Source organism: Myxocyprinus asiaticus, chromosome 23, assembly GCF_019703515.2.
Source record: "Myxocyprinus asiaticus isolate MX2 ecotype Aquarium Trade chromosome 23, UBuf_Myxa_2, whole genome shotgun sequence".
Lineage (NCBI taxonomy): Eukaryota > Metazoa > Chordata > Actinopteri > Cypriniformes > Catostomidae > Myxocyprinus > Myxocyprinus asiaticus.
Genome location: NC_059366.1, coordinates 2,074,104 through 2,089,753, shown reverse-complemented (window position 1 = coordinate 2,089,753; position 15,650 = coordinate 2,074,104). Strand labels below are relative to the sequence as shown.

The following is a 15,650-nucleotide window of genomic DNA, read 5'->3' as shown; positions in this document are numbered from 1 at the left end:
ATGCATACCTCGGGTCTTTAGTGACCCGGGACCTCATTTCACCTCCTGTAGATCTATTTTTTGGAGTTGTGCCCACACCTCTTTAGTATTCCTCAATTTATCTATAGTATAATGCAAAAAATACTTTACTTAAAAAATAAAGTATAAAGGTTTAAAGTACCAAAAGTGTATGTATGTAAGAGTGTTATTTTTCACTTCCATAAATTCTATTTTTTGTTATTGTTTCATATCTATTTGAGTTTACTATCACATGATATCTAATTCTTTATTACAAGAGAAATGAGTACTATATTCATACAAATAAATACTATATGCTTACTTTCTGTGCAACAATGAATTATCAACAGTGGTGAATTATCAGTATTCTGTATGCGTGTACACTTGGTTATTAGACATGCAATTTCTTACTCAAGGTGGTGCTGATGTTTCGGTGATTGACTTGATTTACATTTGTCGTTGCTATATGACGAAGAAACAACATTGATGTAACTATAGCAAGTAAACACATGAACGGTATGATGTGACTATTGTCATTTGGGTGTACTACTGAAATAATGTAATTTGTGCATCTATTTAGACTCAGGTGCCTGAGAAAATACATATGTATAACTTGTGTAGATTGTTATGTGTAGCTCAATATGTGTTTGACAGCCAGTTACATCTCATGAAATTTAATTGTGAAATAATGAATCCTGTCCTTGATGTGTCCTGATTTGTTGAATTTAAGACTGTTGAGGCCATGGCCATATTGGTTCTTTTCACATAACATCATGACTGTCATACAATTCCTAGTTTACAACTTGTAATTACGAGCTCCACGAAGACGTGAACGCTTTACAAGTGTGAATCTAGTAATTACAGTAATTCCGACAAGACATGAACGCATCAGTAGAATAAAATGCTAGAATGTCATCCCTGGAAACCTTTAATTTATAGGTATTCCTTAGTCGTACCACCTTCCTGAAAATCAAAACAAAAATACAGTGTGAACATTCATAATTTGATTTGTGATGTCCTCTGAAAAAACAACAACAATGCATTAAATTAATGGTTTTATCCCATGTTATAATTGACCTGACTATTCGGTAGTGTTAGACTAACAGAGTGGTTCAACTTAAACGCCTTTCATAAGCGTAATAAAATGTAAATGTGTTTTTGTTATTATTATGTGTGATATGCGTTTAAAGTTACAAAGACCCTGTTTACACCTGGTTTAAAAATGTATCTCCTGTGTCCACTTGTGTTCGGATTTCGAGGGGATTGTTTCTGCTTTCATGACGACATACATTAATCACAATGTCAGTGTGTTACTGCACGATAATAAACTGCAAGACAAAGCGCAAATAAAACCAGTGCACTGCTTCTCCCAGATGCAGCTGAAATTTAATTGAAGCACAAACGCAATATTTCGAGGAGAATTATCCGTTATTTTTAGTGAATTATCTGTTAAGTCATTTTTATTTGTGCTTTTCACAACACGGATCGTTTCAAAGCAGCTTTAGAGAAAATTATCTTGTAACGGAAAATGAAGCTGTAAATCATCATTGTGCAGTTTGATTAAAAAAAATTATGCCTTGAAAAAATAAATAAAAAAAGAATATTATTCGTTTTTTGACCCCCAGTGAGCAAGTTACAGGTGACTGTGGCAAGGAATACAAAACTCTGCAAGATTATAGTTAATGGAGAAAAATAACATTAGGGGAAACCAGGCTCACCAGGGAGCCAGTTCCCCTCTGGCTAAACAGCATGAATATAATACCAATGATAGTTATTTATGTGTAGTACAAGTCCATCCCAACTCCATGGTTCAGGTTTATAGTCTTTTACACTATAAGGCTTGTAATCCGAGGTTCAAGCTTGTGGCAGTTCATTTTGGTGAAGAATTCCATCCTAAGTCCAAGGTTCAGGCAGTAGCCAGTGCAGTGTCCCATGTCTTTCGGTTATTGTTAGCAGTAGTTCATCCCCTGTGAAGTCCATCATAGACTGAGGTAAGGCAGACTGTGATGATTGAAGCGCCCCTCGCTGTCTGGTTGGTACAGGCTGCAGTTAGTGGTCATCATTCAGTGACCCACAGCAGTGTGAGTGGACATCGGGCTGGATCTGGCAACCTCAGGATATGTTTCCTGAGGGTGAGACAGGAAAACAAACAGAATAATTTTAGCGTAGATGCCATTCAACTTAAAAGCAGTGTTATAGAATATGAGAAGTGTTACTGGTTCCGGCAGACCTGACTAATGCAGCATAACCATGAGTTGATGGATAAATCTTGTGTATGCTTGGCTGAATATGAGTTTTTAGTCTAGACTTAAATTGAGTGTGTCTCGAACAAGGCTAGTAAGACTTTTCTGTAGTCTTATAAGTGATGCTAGTGCTGGGCAGCAGGTGATTTCTCTTTCCCTCATTAGTTCTGTTAGGCGTTGTCAAGACGTTTCACATGATGGTTGAACTGCTCCATGGTACTTTTAAATAGCAAATTCTCACGTAAACTTCAAATGGGTCGCATGCGCAACACAAAATGCTACCAACACATCAGTTTCAACACACGAGGGGACCGGGTTTTGGACCATTGCTACTCTTTATTCTGGGATGGCTACAAATCCCTCCCCCACCCACCATTTGGCAAATTGGACCACTCTTCCATTCTGCTTCTGCCCGCTTACAGGCAGAAACTGAAACAGGAAGCACCCGCCCTCAGAACGATCCAGTGCTGGTCTGACCAGTCAGATTCTACGCTACAGGACTGTTTTGATCACGTGGACTGGGAGATGTTCAGGTCCGCCTCTGATAACGACAGTGAGGTCTACGCTGATACTGTAATGTTTCATCAGGAAGTGCATAGATGATGTAGTGGCGACAATACGGATCTACCCTAACCAGAAACCGTGGATTAATAGCGATGTCCATGCGGCACTTAATGCACGGACATCCACTTTTAATTCCGGGAATGCGGAGGAGCATAAACAAGCCAGTTATGCCCTCTGCAAAACTATAAGAGCAGCCAAACGCCAGTACAGGGACAAGATTGAAGGACAGTTCATCACCACCAACTCTAGAAGCATGTGGCAGGGAATTAATATCACGGACTAAATAAAATAAAGGGAATAAAAACTCCGCCATGAACACCGCTGCCTCTCTCCCAGGTGAGCTTAATACTTTTTACGCTCGTTTCGAGGGAAACAACATCGCCCTCGCAGAGAGAGCTCCCGTGGCCGAAGCTACAGAGGTTAGTTCACTCTGTCTCTGTAGTGGACGTAACCCGATCCATCAGATGGGTGAATATCCGTAAAGCCGCGGGTCCAGATGGCATTCCGGGCCGCGTCATCAGAGCGTGCGTGAACCAACTGGCTGGTGTTTTTACGGATATTTTCAACCTTTCCCTCTCCTTGTCTCTGGTCCCCACATGCTTTAAAACGTCCACCATTGTGCCTTTACCAAAGCAATCCAAATTCACTCTGGGGTCTGAGGGTGTTTTGGGCCCTGGAGAAGTTTTGACATACCTTGACATTTGTGCTTTTTTTAGTTGTTTAAAAACATAATGGCTAAAGTCTCATAACACTATTCAGCACAAACTGGGCTACAATAATATGTGAGCAACATGTATGTACATGTTTGTATTTTTGAGAAAATAATGTTTACGTTTGGTTTTTGAAAAAACAAAATTTAAGTCACTGAAATAAGGCCATATAACACATACTAAGACTTTTGAGCACTGGATCTTGTAGCCTAGAGTTTGTGTTACAAAATGATGTGAAAACCATCCTGATCACTCACTCATACAAAACAATATAGTCATTTAACTTTTGTAAGACACTTTTAGTGTTAGAAAGGCCATATGCGAGGAGGCGTGGATGATCATGAATATTGATGTGATTCACACCTGAGGAGACAAAGACCCCTCCCCTGAGAGAGAATGAATTTGAGGAGACTTAATGATTGAATGTATTGTTTGTAGCTTATTCACAAAATCATGTTTAAGTTAAAAGAAGTAATCTAACTATACATTTTCTTTACATAAAGACTACACATTTTGGGCTTTCATAGAGGTCTTAAACAAATAATCAATGCCGAATTCGTGACCCAGGCCGTGCTTCTCGCAGCTCTGTTTATGATGATCTGTGCGGGTGAGCGCTCGAGACCGGTCCATGTGTAAATGCATGTCTCTGCACTGATCTGTCCATTTCGCATTTAGAACGTTTGCTGTTTGATATTTCTCATACGGAACAAAAAACAACAGAGCACAATCAGAGAGTCAGCCAACTTTGTAGTTACACCAATGCGATTTCTTGCAAAGTTTAATCGAACTGTTAGGAAGAATGGTTGGAAAATTAGTCTCAGTCCGGAGCCCTGATTTATTTTGTGGAATCTAATAATTTTCCATGGCACACCTGACAATCTTTCATGGCACACTAGTGTGCCGTGGCACAGTGGCTGGGAAACACTGGTATACAGTCTTATTTTGTGTATATTGTATATTATTAGGTGTATATTGTATGTTATGATGTGTAACAAGATGTGTACATTGTGTTGTGTAAATCAGATGTTTATTGTAATTGTCATACTGCTATGTTGTTTGGACTTTCACCCACTGTTGCACTTCTGTATATGGTTGAGTGACAATAAAGGGATTTGATTTGATAATCGCCCATGTGAGCTGCTCTGCATTTGTCATGAGAGCTCGCATTTTAAGGAGCGCATGGTTGATGCACGCGCACTGATCCCTGTCACTGGTCTGGAGCTCGCATTTCGTGGGAAGCCCGGTTGACGATCCAGATCGATGGATCGTTACACCCCTAACAATAATCTAGTCTTGAGGTCATGAATGCATGATTTAGTTTTTCGGCATAAGAAACAGTGTTGTAAAAGCAATGTTAAAAGCAAATATAACACCTAAGTTCTTTACTGTAAAAGATGACGTAACCATACAACCAGCAAATTATAGTCTAGTATATAATTTTTTGTTAGAGGTTTTTGGTCCAATAATTAAAATCTGTTTTGTCAGAAGTAGGACATTTCTAGCTATACAATCCCTGATATCATTGATACATTTTGCTAAATTGGAGAATTGGGAAATTTAGTCAGATTTTTAGGAAATATAAAGTTTGTTATCGTCTACATTACAGTGAAAACTAATTCAGTTTTTCCTGATAATGTCTCCCAGGGGAAGCATTTATAAGGAGAAAAGCATAGGCCCTAAAACTGAGCCCAGTGGCACTCGGTATTTAACTTTAGTTTGATCTGACACTTCCTCGTTTACACAGACAAAGTGGTAATTGTAGGATAATAGGACTTACAGTGCTGTGAAAAAGTATTTGCTGTATATCCTGATTTCTTGTATTATTCACACTAAATTGTGTTAGATCTTCAAACGAGATACAACTTAAAACAAATGCAACCTGAGTAAACACAAAATACAGTTTTCAAATATATATATATTTTTTTTTATTGAAACATAAACGTTATCCAACACCTGTATCACCCATGTGAAAAACTATCTGTAAGGTCGACCACTTCTGGAAGGTTCACTACTGTGCCAGGTTTTCTCCATTTGCAAATAATGGCTCTTACTGTGATTCTTTGGAGTCCCAAAGCCTTTGAAATAGTTTTTTAACCCTTCCCAGACTGATGTATTTCAATCACCTTTTTTTTTTTCTTTCGACCTGGGCATAGTGTGGTACTGGGTGAGACCTTTTAGCCAACTTCATGCTTCCCAAAAAGTCCTATTTAGGTGTTGATTTGATTGAACAGGGCTGGCAGTAATCAGGCCTTGGTGTGTCTAATCCAGCTGAACCCCATTATGAATGCTGTTTCATAGATTTGGGGATTTAGTAACTAAGGGGGCAAATACTTTTTCACACAGGCCCAGTTGGTATTGGATAAATTTTTTGCTTCAATAAATAACTATCATAAAAAAAAAATAAAAAAAATGTATTTTGTTTACTCAGATTGCCTTTGTTTTATGTTAGATTTTGTTTGAATTTTTTAAACAATTTAAAATTAGATACAAACAGAAGAAATCAGGATCCTTTTATGCAAATACTTTTTCACAGCACTGTATATCAAGATAATGCCTGTCCATAAATGCCAACATAATTTTCAAGCCTATCCAAGAGAATGTTGTGATCTATGGTGTTGAAGGCAGCACTAAGATCTAAAAGGGCAGGAAGAGAAATGCAGCTGCGATCAGATGATAAGAGTTAGTCATTTGTAACTCTGATATATTTGTAACTCTGAGTTTGCTAAAAATATGCAGAGCTGGCTGCTTTTAGAGCCTGTCTGTAGCTAGAGACACTATCCTTCCATACACCGCGAAACACCTCTAATTGAATTCTCTTCCACTTGCATTCCATTTTCCAAGCTGCTCTCTTAAGAGCAAGAGTGTGATCATTGTACCACGGTGCGGGACTATTCTCTTTAACTTTCTTTAATCGAAGGGGGGCGAAACTGTAGAGTGCTGTGTAATATTTTCTGTGACTACATCAAGTTCTACTGAACTTTTTGGCACTGAGTATTTGAGACACATCTGGAAGATTATTAGTAAAGCTGTCTTTAGTGGTCGAAAAAATTGTTCTACCTGATCCATAAAGAGCAGAGGTGATCATATTGTGCAGTGTGTGTAAATGTAATTCAAGTTTTAATTTGTGTAAAATTCCAGGTCTGTTCTGATCCACAGATCCAGGTAAACATCTAAAGTCCAAATCTTCTACAGTCATTTGGAAATGGGTGGAGACAATTTGTAAGGTGTGAATGGCTGACAATGAGAGGCTATCTGGGTGTTTAAAACTTATGTCAGTTTAAAATAAGTCTTGATGTGCTTTAAAAAAGTGGTTAAAGGTATTTTAATAAAGTCCTAAATGATGCAGTAAAATTTGTTACAGGAAATTGTTTAACATGTCTCATACATTTAACGTGTCTCCACAAAACCCTCTAAAATATTTTGTTTGTTTATTAAAAGAAAGTGTCTGTCTTTGCATGGGGGATTGTAAGAAGAGTGGGACCAAGAATCGATAATAGCCTTGATATGTCATAAGGCATTTTTTGGTCTGGTGGTAGAACATTCGACTGTAACTCTCCTTTGCACCAGAGTAGAACGTGCTACCACTTGACCACAAGTTTACTTGTCACTAAAGAACCTCGGTTCAAATTTCATCTTATCTCTTTTTATTTATTTATTTATTTATTTTATCCATTTAAAATGTACCCAGCAGACAAGTGCCATTGCGTCATTGGTCATTTGTTCTTCTGTTTGTAATTATACCTTCAAGGTATTTGGTCTTAAACTTTTGTGTGTTTAAAAAAGTTTGACTTGTTTAAAACCCTTAGAAATATTTTGTTAATGTTGTCTGTCTTCGCTTACATGAGATGGAGTTGGAAAGAAGAATGATATTGTGAAAAGGCGGATTTGAACTGGATCACCCACAGAACCAACACCACAGACTGACGCTCTACTGATCACACCACTTCTTTGTTAACAATGCTGAGGTTTTATCTGGTTCCACCTGACCCGGAGTGAAAATAAACCCGCAGCGTGGGTTATGCTATTTACACTTACTACAAATAGTCACTCAATAAAAATAAATACGCTTAGTTGATTGTATATTCATAAGTTAAGTGTGGATCCTCTGGAGATCAGTCACGGGTCCCTCGCAACAAAAGCAAACTTCAAACGTTCTGCTCTTCACAACATTTTGTTTACTAAAGGTGGTTTTCTATAGTTTTGTCTGTTTCTCTCTGATTTGGAGTGCAAATGGTCAGATCATGAAAGCTCCATAAGCTCCTTGTCACTGACACTGCATGAACCAGGGCTTCTTCCACAAACTCCTTTTCACTCTCTCCTGTTTTCTAATCATTATGTGGCTCACGCTAAACTCAAGTGTAACCAAGCTTCCCTCGTGCACATATTCCGTACTTACAAAGCACTTGAGAGACTTGTGAATATCCATGATCAGCATAATCTGGTGAACATTCTTCCTCTGGCCAAGAACCGCCCACTAGACATAAAGGGGCTATTTTTTTACAATATAGAGAAAACAAAACTGTTGAAATACAATGAGTACTGTTATATATGGATTATCATGTTTTCAGGTGATGAAGAGATGACGACAATGGATTCATCACAAGGGATTCAAATGAATGCTTCTCAGCCTTCAGATGACCTCTCAGAACTGGGCAAGAGACTTCTCCAAAATGAGGTGACTTTTACACCATACATTCATTTTTTTAGCTCCATCATTTGGCTTCTGTAGTTGTGCTCTGTGAGTAAACGGGATAACACTTTACAATAAGATTGAATTTATTAACATTGGATAAGTTATCCTGTTTAATGTTTTAATATTTGTTTTTTTCCTCAGGATATTTATATGACTCTCCTGACTATTTGTTTTAACTCCCTTTCCTGGAGGGACACCATTAACTGCCAAAGGACTGCTAGCGTGCTCTGCTGGACTTTGCTTAGACAGGTGCTGATATTTTCTTACTAATGCTTTTTTTTTTTTTTTTTTTTTTAAATATGCCACTATGCATAAGAATATGCCACCATATGTTTTTTTTTTTTTTGTTGTTTTTTTTGTCACTTTCCAAATGAAATGAAATTTGTATTGAAAATATGTCAGCCTTTCATACATAAGCATTTTTTTTCCTTGATTGCACAGAGTGTATATGTGAATGAATTGTTGTGCAGGTTGTTGGCGGTAATCTACTTCCAGAGGCTGTAACGTGGCTCTACACCAGTGTTCTGAAGGGTCTACAGATGCACGGCCAACATGAAGGCTGCAATGCCGCTCTGACTCAGTTGGCATTGTTCATCTATGAAGCTCTGGTGTGTAAGCTTGGTCGCTTAGTTACTATCCAGATCTAAAGTAACCCCATTAACCCCAGGTATTTGTGGACAGAAGAGTGGAAGAGATTGCTTTTCATTGCATTAACAGGCCCTTGTCAACTCGGCAAAAAACAAGAAACTTGAAACTTAATCTTCCTTTAGTTTTCCACCAAAATAATAGTTTGAGGGTTTAATTGGACCACATAGCAACAAATAGGTATAGCTGCAGTCTGGAAATCTCCAAATGGGGCGGAATCTCCAAAATAGGGTGGTTTCTCCAGAAGGGGGTGGAGTTGCTCCAAAAAGGTGTTTGCGTCAACTCCAAAAGGGGGCGACACCTCCACAGAAGGTTAAGGTTAGAGAAAGTGTTCGGTAAGGGGCTTCCTGTATCTTAGATTTGGAGCTCCCGCCCATTTTTGGAACTCTGTCTGCAGCTTTAACCTTCACCATAGCAATGGCACATGTAAGTTAAGAAATTATTACAGAAATATGGTATTATTGTATAATAATAATTAGCTGATAATTATTATTATACAAAGTATATTCCTGTAAAATTGTATTAATTTAGCTTATTGCATTGCAAAAATGATACAAAGTGGGCTGAGACCCTATCGCAAAGTGAACAAAAACAGATAGACAATGAGCAGGTGTTAATGCAATCTGTTTCACAATTTGTTTTCTAAAGGAATCTTTTTTTTTCTTTTTTTTTTTATCATATCGCAGTTTAAATAGCAATGGTTTTCAGAATCATCACAGTTTGATTTGTCCAAATCATACAACATAAAATATGTTGAAAAATATTTTATTGAATAGTCATTTGATCTCATAGGATACATCCTATCCATAGGATATATGAGATCATTTAAAACTCTAATGTGCTTTAGCCAGACGAGCACTGCATTCTGAAAACCTGATACAGCCAGAGAGAAAGACGCAGCTCGCAGTGTAACACTCTGGACTTTCCAAAAATGCCAAAATGATGCGGATAGCAAAGTATTGCAGAATTATACAAGCAAACTACATAAATTAAATACAGATTCAATATTGTCACAACATCTTAAAAGTAAAAACCCCAGCGTTATTCCGTTTCAACTGTAATGCAATCTATAAAGTGAGGTCAGAGCCACTTCATGAGTTGGAGCAAAATCAAGTAAACAAAAAGGTGAGAGAGGGTAAGCTAAAAGTTGCAAAAAGTTCTTAATTCTGTCTTTTTGATTTGTCATTTTTGTTACTTGTTTTCCAATAACAACATCCAAAATCATTTAAAACAAGGGACATTTGCTTGAGCTACATGGCACAAAATATTAAGATTTGTTTAGATATTTGTTTTTTATTATAAACAAGTGAAAATCAAGAGAATCAAAATCTGCCAGTGCAGTAAGACACAATACATTTATATAAAAGACACATTCTCTAAAAAAAAAAAGTCTAAATGTCTTGTGCAATGTTGCTTCTCAGGTAAATGTCTTATTTTAAGGATGTTTAAATGTTTTACTGGAAACAAGACAGAACACGCATTAAGAATGGAATTATTAGCTTTTTTTTTTTTTTGTGACTGAATTTAATTTCATAAAGTTTTTAAAGTATTTTTTTTTTTTTAAATAATGCTCATTTCTTTATTGTTAGCAAGCACATGTTTAATACAACCTTTAATTCAAGGCACAATATAAATTGTCGGTTAAGAGAGTTATTAGTTGTTGCAATAATTGCCCGGATAGTCTATTGTCTATTCTTATAATTGTTAGATTAGTCAATTATTAATGTAGTTGTTAGTAGCTGCACTAGTGGACACTATCCTGCATAAGTACATGTTCAAAGATCAAGGAATTCTACGAACTCTGGAAAGTGTCCTGTCAAATCCTGTCTCATGGGCAAGAACAGTTGGAACAGAGGTTTTTCTTAATGGTTGTGTAGTTTATTTGTTCAAATTTCAGGGTTTGAATGAATGAAGCACTAGGCTTGGCTAAAACTAGTCCAGTGAAAAGTCCCTTCCCTCTGGTCATAGATGGAAACTTTGAAAGGTGATATACACAATACCCTTGACCTGAAAGCATTGATAAATTGTAACCAATAATATTTCTATTGAGCATCAAGTAAAAGTTATTTTCACACATTAAATATTATGTTCGATTTGTTATCTGAGGCCTTCATTAAACCATGTATGCTGTCAATTTTGATAGGTGCTTGAAAATGTCTTTGAATCTGTTAAATGAGTGTAAGACGTATGCAAAACCTTTACTAGTAAAACTTAAGTATTTTTCATTAATGTGCAAAATGATCCATCACGGATGGACTAAAAATCAGCCCAGCACAGGGCAATTGTGACTTTTGGAATAGAAATATTCATAAAATATTCTGCTTAGCTAAATATTAACAGAATTTTACAAACACAGATTTGTGTTGATACATACGCTTGTACGTTTTTTAAGGAATAGTTTCCTCAAATTATAATTCATCATTTACTCACACTTATGCTGTTTCAAACTCACATGACTGTTCTTTCCTCTGCAGAACACAAAGATATTTTGATTGAGATATTATGTAAATATATCCATACGATCCAAAATTTCCAAGCTCCAATAAGGTCATTAAGGCAGCATGAAGGTAATTCATATCACAGTACAGGGACTAAAAATTGTTTAAGGAATGAAAACCAAAAACTAACTAATTTTTTAGCAGAACGTAACCGAAAACAGGAAGTGATTTTCAGTTGTTTCCGGAGTGAAAACATAATTTTTAAATGCTGGTAACCGGTTATAACCATGTTCAGATAATTTATTCATGAAACTAAAGGCCAAAGGGTGTATCAAAGTAAATTTTTTGAACTGCACCACTTCATTTTGCCTATAAAAAAAATTTGGCAACACTGCGATTGGTATTTCACCCACCCCTTAGCTCAGAGTACTGTCATTTTAAAAAGAACGTTATTAACCATTCTTTTATTTTGTTCTTACTGGTAACCTTTTGGAAAGGAAGCTGCGGAACGAAAGAATACTATTTTTGCTCAGAACGAACCAAAATGAAAAACATTTAGTTTTAAGTCCCGGTCACAGTATTATTCCAGCAACCACAGATGGCATGTGCATATTAGCAATTACATTTTCTCACAAAAGACTGAATCAAACGAATTATACATACAGTGCACAGTGAATATGACATTTACTTGTAGTGCACATTCACATTCAAGCAGGGGAATTTATTTATTGCGTCCTCGTGGCTAGGAAAAAGAAATGTTAAAATTTATCGGACGATAATTTTTTTTTTTTTTTTTTTAATATTGTCTGATTTAATGGCCTAGTCGTCATATCGGTCGACCACTAGTTAAAACTGTTAATGTTCTCCTGCGCAGTGCATATTCACTTCCGCCTTCATCGTGGACATTGTGTCTCGTTATCTGTCTCCGGAAGCTCCCTGTATTGCATGTGCTTACACGATGAGGTGAAATCTAAATTTTATTTAAACCTGCTGACTTTGACATCTGAGACATCTGTATGATATCCATGAAATAAACTAACACTATATGTTATCACGATTAATTTTCATATGCACAATGTGTATTGCGGTATGACAATGTATTGTTACACCTCTAGTACTTGATGTATTATTTTAGTGTGGCAATGTTGCTACCAAAAGCACCTGCTTTTGATAAAAATTCTACTAAATAGTAAAATTGTCTAACAAAAATAAATGTCCAAACTGGATAGTTATAGTGCAAATGGAAAAAGAAAAGATTATAAACACTCATCTGAATGTATTACAAAAGACAGCAACTAACTGCACCTGCACCACAAAGCACTCTGTGTTTGGCTGTATGAAAGCAATGTTTTAATATTTTTAATGTTTTAAGGGGCCATATCATGTCTTTTGTCAAAGTATGAAGGAAAATGTTATTCCTCATGACATGACTCCTTTAAATACTGTCATTTATGTACATCATGGTTTCCATTCAGTTCATTAAAGCCATTTGTTGCACAGATGTTTTTTTGGTGCAGAAGCACTCCTCATACTCTCGAAGACTCCCAGTGACCCAAAATGATGTTTTAGTTAGAGCAGAGATGCCCAAACCAGGGCCCGTGAGCCAAAGTTGGCCTGTGATGACCTTTGATTTGGCCCGCCTTGCTGTATATAACAAGGGGGAAAATTTTAAGAAAATAAAATGCCATTGACACTGTTTTTCAGTTAATTAATTTAGCAGACTGCAGAGTAATTTTTTTTTATATTATGAAATCATAAAGGAGAACGAGCAACTTTTATATTTTAATATAATACAGTTTGATATAATGCAATGTTTACTTGCAGCCCACAGCCCTCAATCAAGTTTGATATTTGGCCCTTCATAGGAAAACGTTTAGGCACCTCTGTTTTAGAGCCTCTTGTTGAGCATTGATCTTTGCTCCACTGAAACAAGCATTTAGATATGTGAATAATTATTTCACTTAAAACCTACTGGAGGTTCAGTCACGTCTTTAACTCTACTTGACAGTCATTAGCCTTGTGTTTTTCCCACTGAATTATAGGTATTGGCTGCAAGTCGTACCCAGTAAAATGATTTCCATCACTTTGTTATATTACCCTGAAAAAAAAAAAAAAATTAAAAAATCTGCTGTTGAGTTTATAGTGTCATTACACAACCTTCCCCTAATTAGTTTTAGCTACATCCCCAGGATTAATGATAACATTGATATTATGAAAAATTCAAAAGCTGAAAAGTTGGACAAACTATATTCTGAGGGACACCTCTTTAATTGAGGGTGTGGTTTATTTTCTTGTTTTATGTGTTAGCAAACTAAATATTATGTTGAATTAGTGTCTGTACTCTTACAGATGTTGTGTGAGAAATTATATTTCAACATTGCTCACAAACGTAGACAGCCACCAACAAAAATATGACGTGACACTTGAATGCTTAGGTCATTGTAGTTTCAACTTCAATAATAATTCAAATTTAAAGCAATCGACAAATTAAAACAAACTGTGAAAACTCGCAAAGAAAAGCAATGATACTTGAAGTGTAAATCAGCCCTCCTTTCCTTTTTAATACATTTTTTCATTACAGTCATGCAGAACATCTCTCACGCTGACATGCTCCTCTCTTTAATTACCTACATTATTTAATGCATAATTGAACTATCTAAGTGACTATTCCCACTAGGTAAAAATAAAACAGTTTGATTAGCTGATGAATCTAACAGTCTGACATTAGATTAGACTATTCATTTTGAACTTTGAGGAATACACTGACAAAGTCTGCAAATGGTCAAAATCAGGAGTGAAAAGCTCAAGACGTTTTAAATGAGCCAATAAAAATAAATGACGGGTGGTGGGGTATTTTTCAGTGTTTTGACCTGTTACAACAGCAGAGAAGACTGCTGACCTGCACCGTACAAGAAACTGCATCGCATAAATAGTTGCATATGGTTTGAAATGGTCCTTTCAACTAAATCACCTGTGCATGGTTTCAAATACAACTGCTGAAGGAGAGATGGTATATTTCGCACCTTCCTCTTTTCTGACTGCTGAAATCCATCGCTGTTGGAGCTACAGGGAACACTGCAATAACATTTACTATGGTCTCCCATTTTGAAATGTGAAATGACAATGCATTGGTGAGAAGGTTTAATGCATGATTAGTGAGATCTTAATTCTGATTTTCCTCCACAGAGGCCTCGATATGCTGAGCTGCGTGCCATCATGAATCAGATCCCTGATGTCCATGCAGAGGCCCTGGAGCAGTTTGATCAGAAGACCCTTCAGCCTGCTGTTTCAAAAGCTGGAGAGAAGAAGAAGAAGGAGCAGTTTAGGAAACTCATTGCAGGCACTGTGGGGGTATGGTGACTTTTCTTCACTCTTTAAGCAGACTGCATGGCAATGTTTGCAATAGAATATGATAAAAGCTTCAAACAGTAGTATGCTGCATTGTCACAATGTCATTGCATAATCTCATCACATTGCACGGATTCACACAAAAATCAAGATACATCTGTAGGTTTGCACTTAATTTTTTTCTAAATTTAGGATGACATTTAGAACCAACTGAAACCACACATGAAAAAAAATCACACACAGGCCTATATAAAGTGTGTTTGCTGTTTAAATTGATTTTGAGAATGACACACTTGGCTTTGCTGTAACATTAATTTGATTACAATGAAATAAGACAGAATATGGTAAGTGGCCATTCATTCATTACTGCAGATGGTCCTGATTAAAATGAGTCCAAACACAACATAGCACGGATGAACGATATATTTGCGGCCGGTACATTATTGGCCGATAACTGTGAAAATAAAAAAATTTGGAATTACCGCTGATCATTTTCTACAGTTTATTTGCTTGCTGCAGAGAATCTCCTAACTTCTCTCCTTCAGGCAGGCAGTCTCAAGTGTGCGCACAGCCTGTGTGACAAAGATGGTCTTTAAAGCCATGCTAGCATAACAAAAGCATAGGCTATGAATGTTACTGTGGGGGAATCATTGCCATGTTTTCGCTTATTACTTCATGAAACAAACAGTATATGGTAAATGGCCTATCGTTACTTACAGAAGATGATCCCAATTTAAATTGTTTTTACCTATATTTATAATTATTTTGATCACAATAAATTGGCCTATAAAATAGAACTGTGTCAACTGAGCACTGTAACAAGCATCTGAATGAGACCTACCAGGCACATGCAGAGGGGGTGACTCTAAGGGTTCGAGCCCCTGCCCTCTTGCTGAGGTGTCCCTCCAAGGTATTTGGGGGTGTGCAAATGTCATCCAAAATGAAAACTTGTGTACCCAAATTAAATGGAGAAAAAAAAAAAGCATCGATATTATGCTGAAACATTGATGCA

At 36.7% G+C, this 15,650-nt stretch overlaps 1 protein-coding gene across 2 annotated transcripts in view; it reads left to right on the top strand.

Annotated features, from left to right (window-relative positions):
• LOC127413604 (exportin-5) overlaps positions 1-15,650 on the top strand; it is a 120,374-nt gene that overhangs the window by 72,496 nt on the left and 32,228 nt on the right. For both annotated transcript variants that reach the window (XM_051650871.1, XM_051650872.1), the window contains 4 exons: positions 8,083-8,189; positions 8,349-8,456; positions 8,678-8,815; positions 14,477-14,641. In XM_051650871.1, the coding sequence (XP_051506831.1) occupies positions 8,083-8,189; positions 8,349-8,456; positions 8,678-8,815; positions 14,477-14,641 (518 nt within the window). The remainder of the gene's footprint in view (positions 1-8,082; positions 8,190-8,348; positions 8,457-8,677; positions 8,816-14,476; positions 14,642-15,650) is intronic.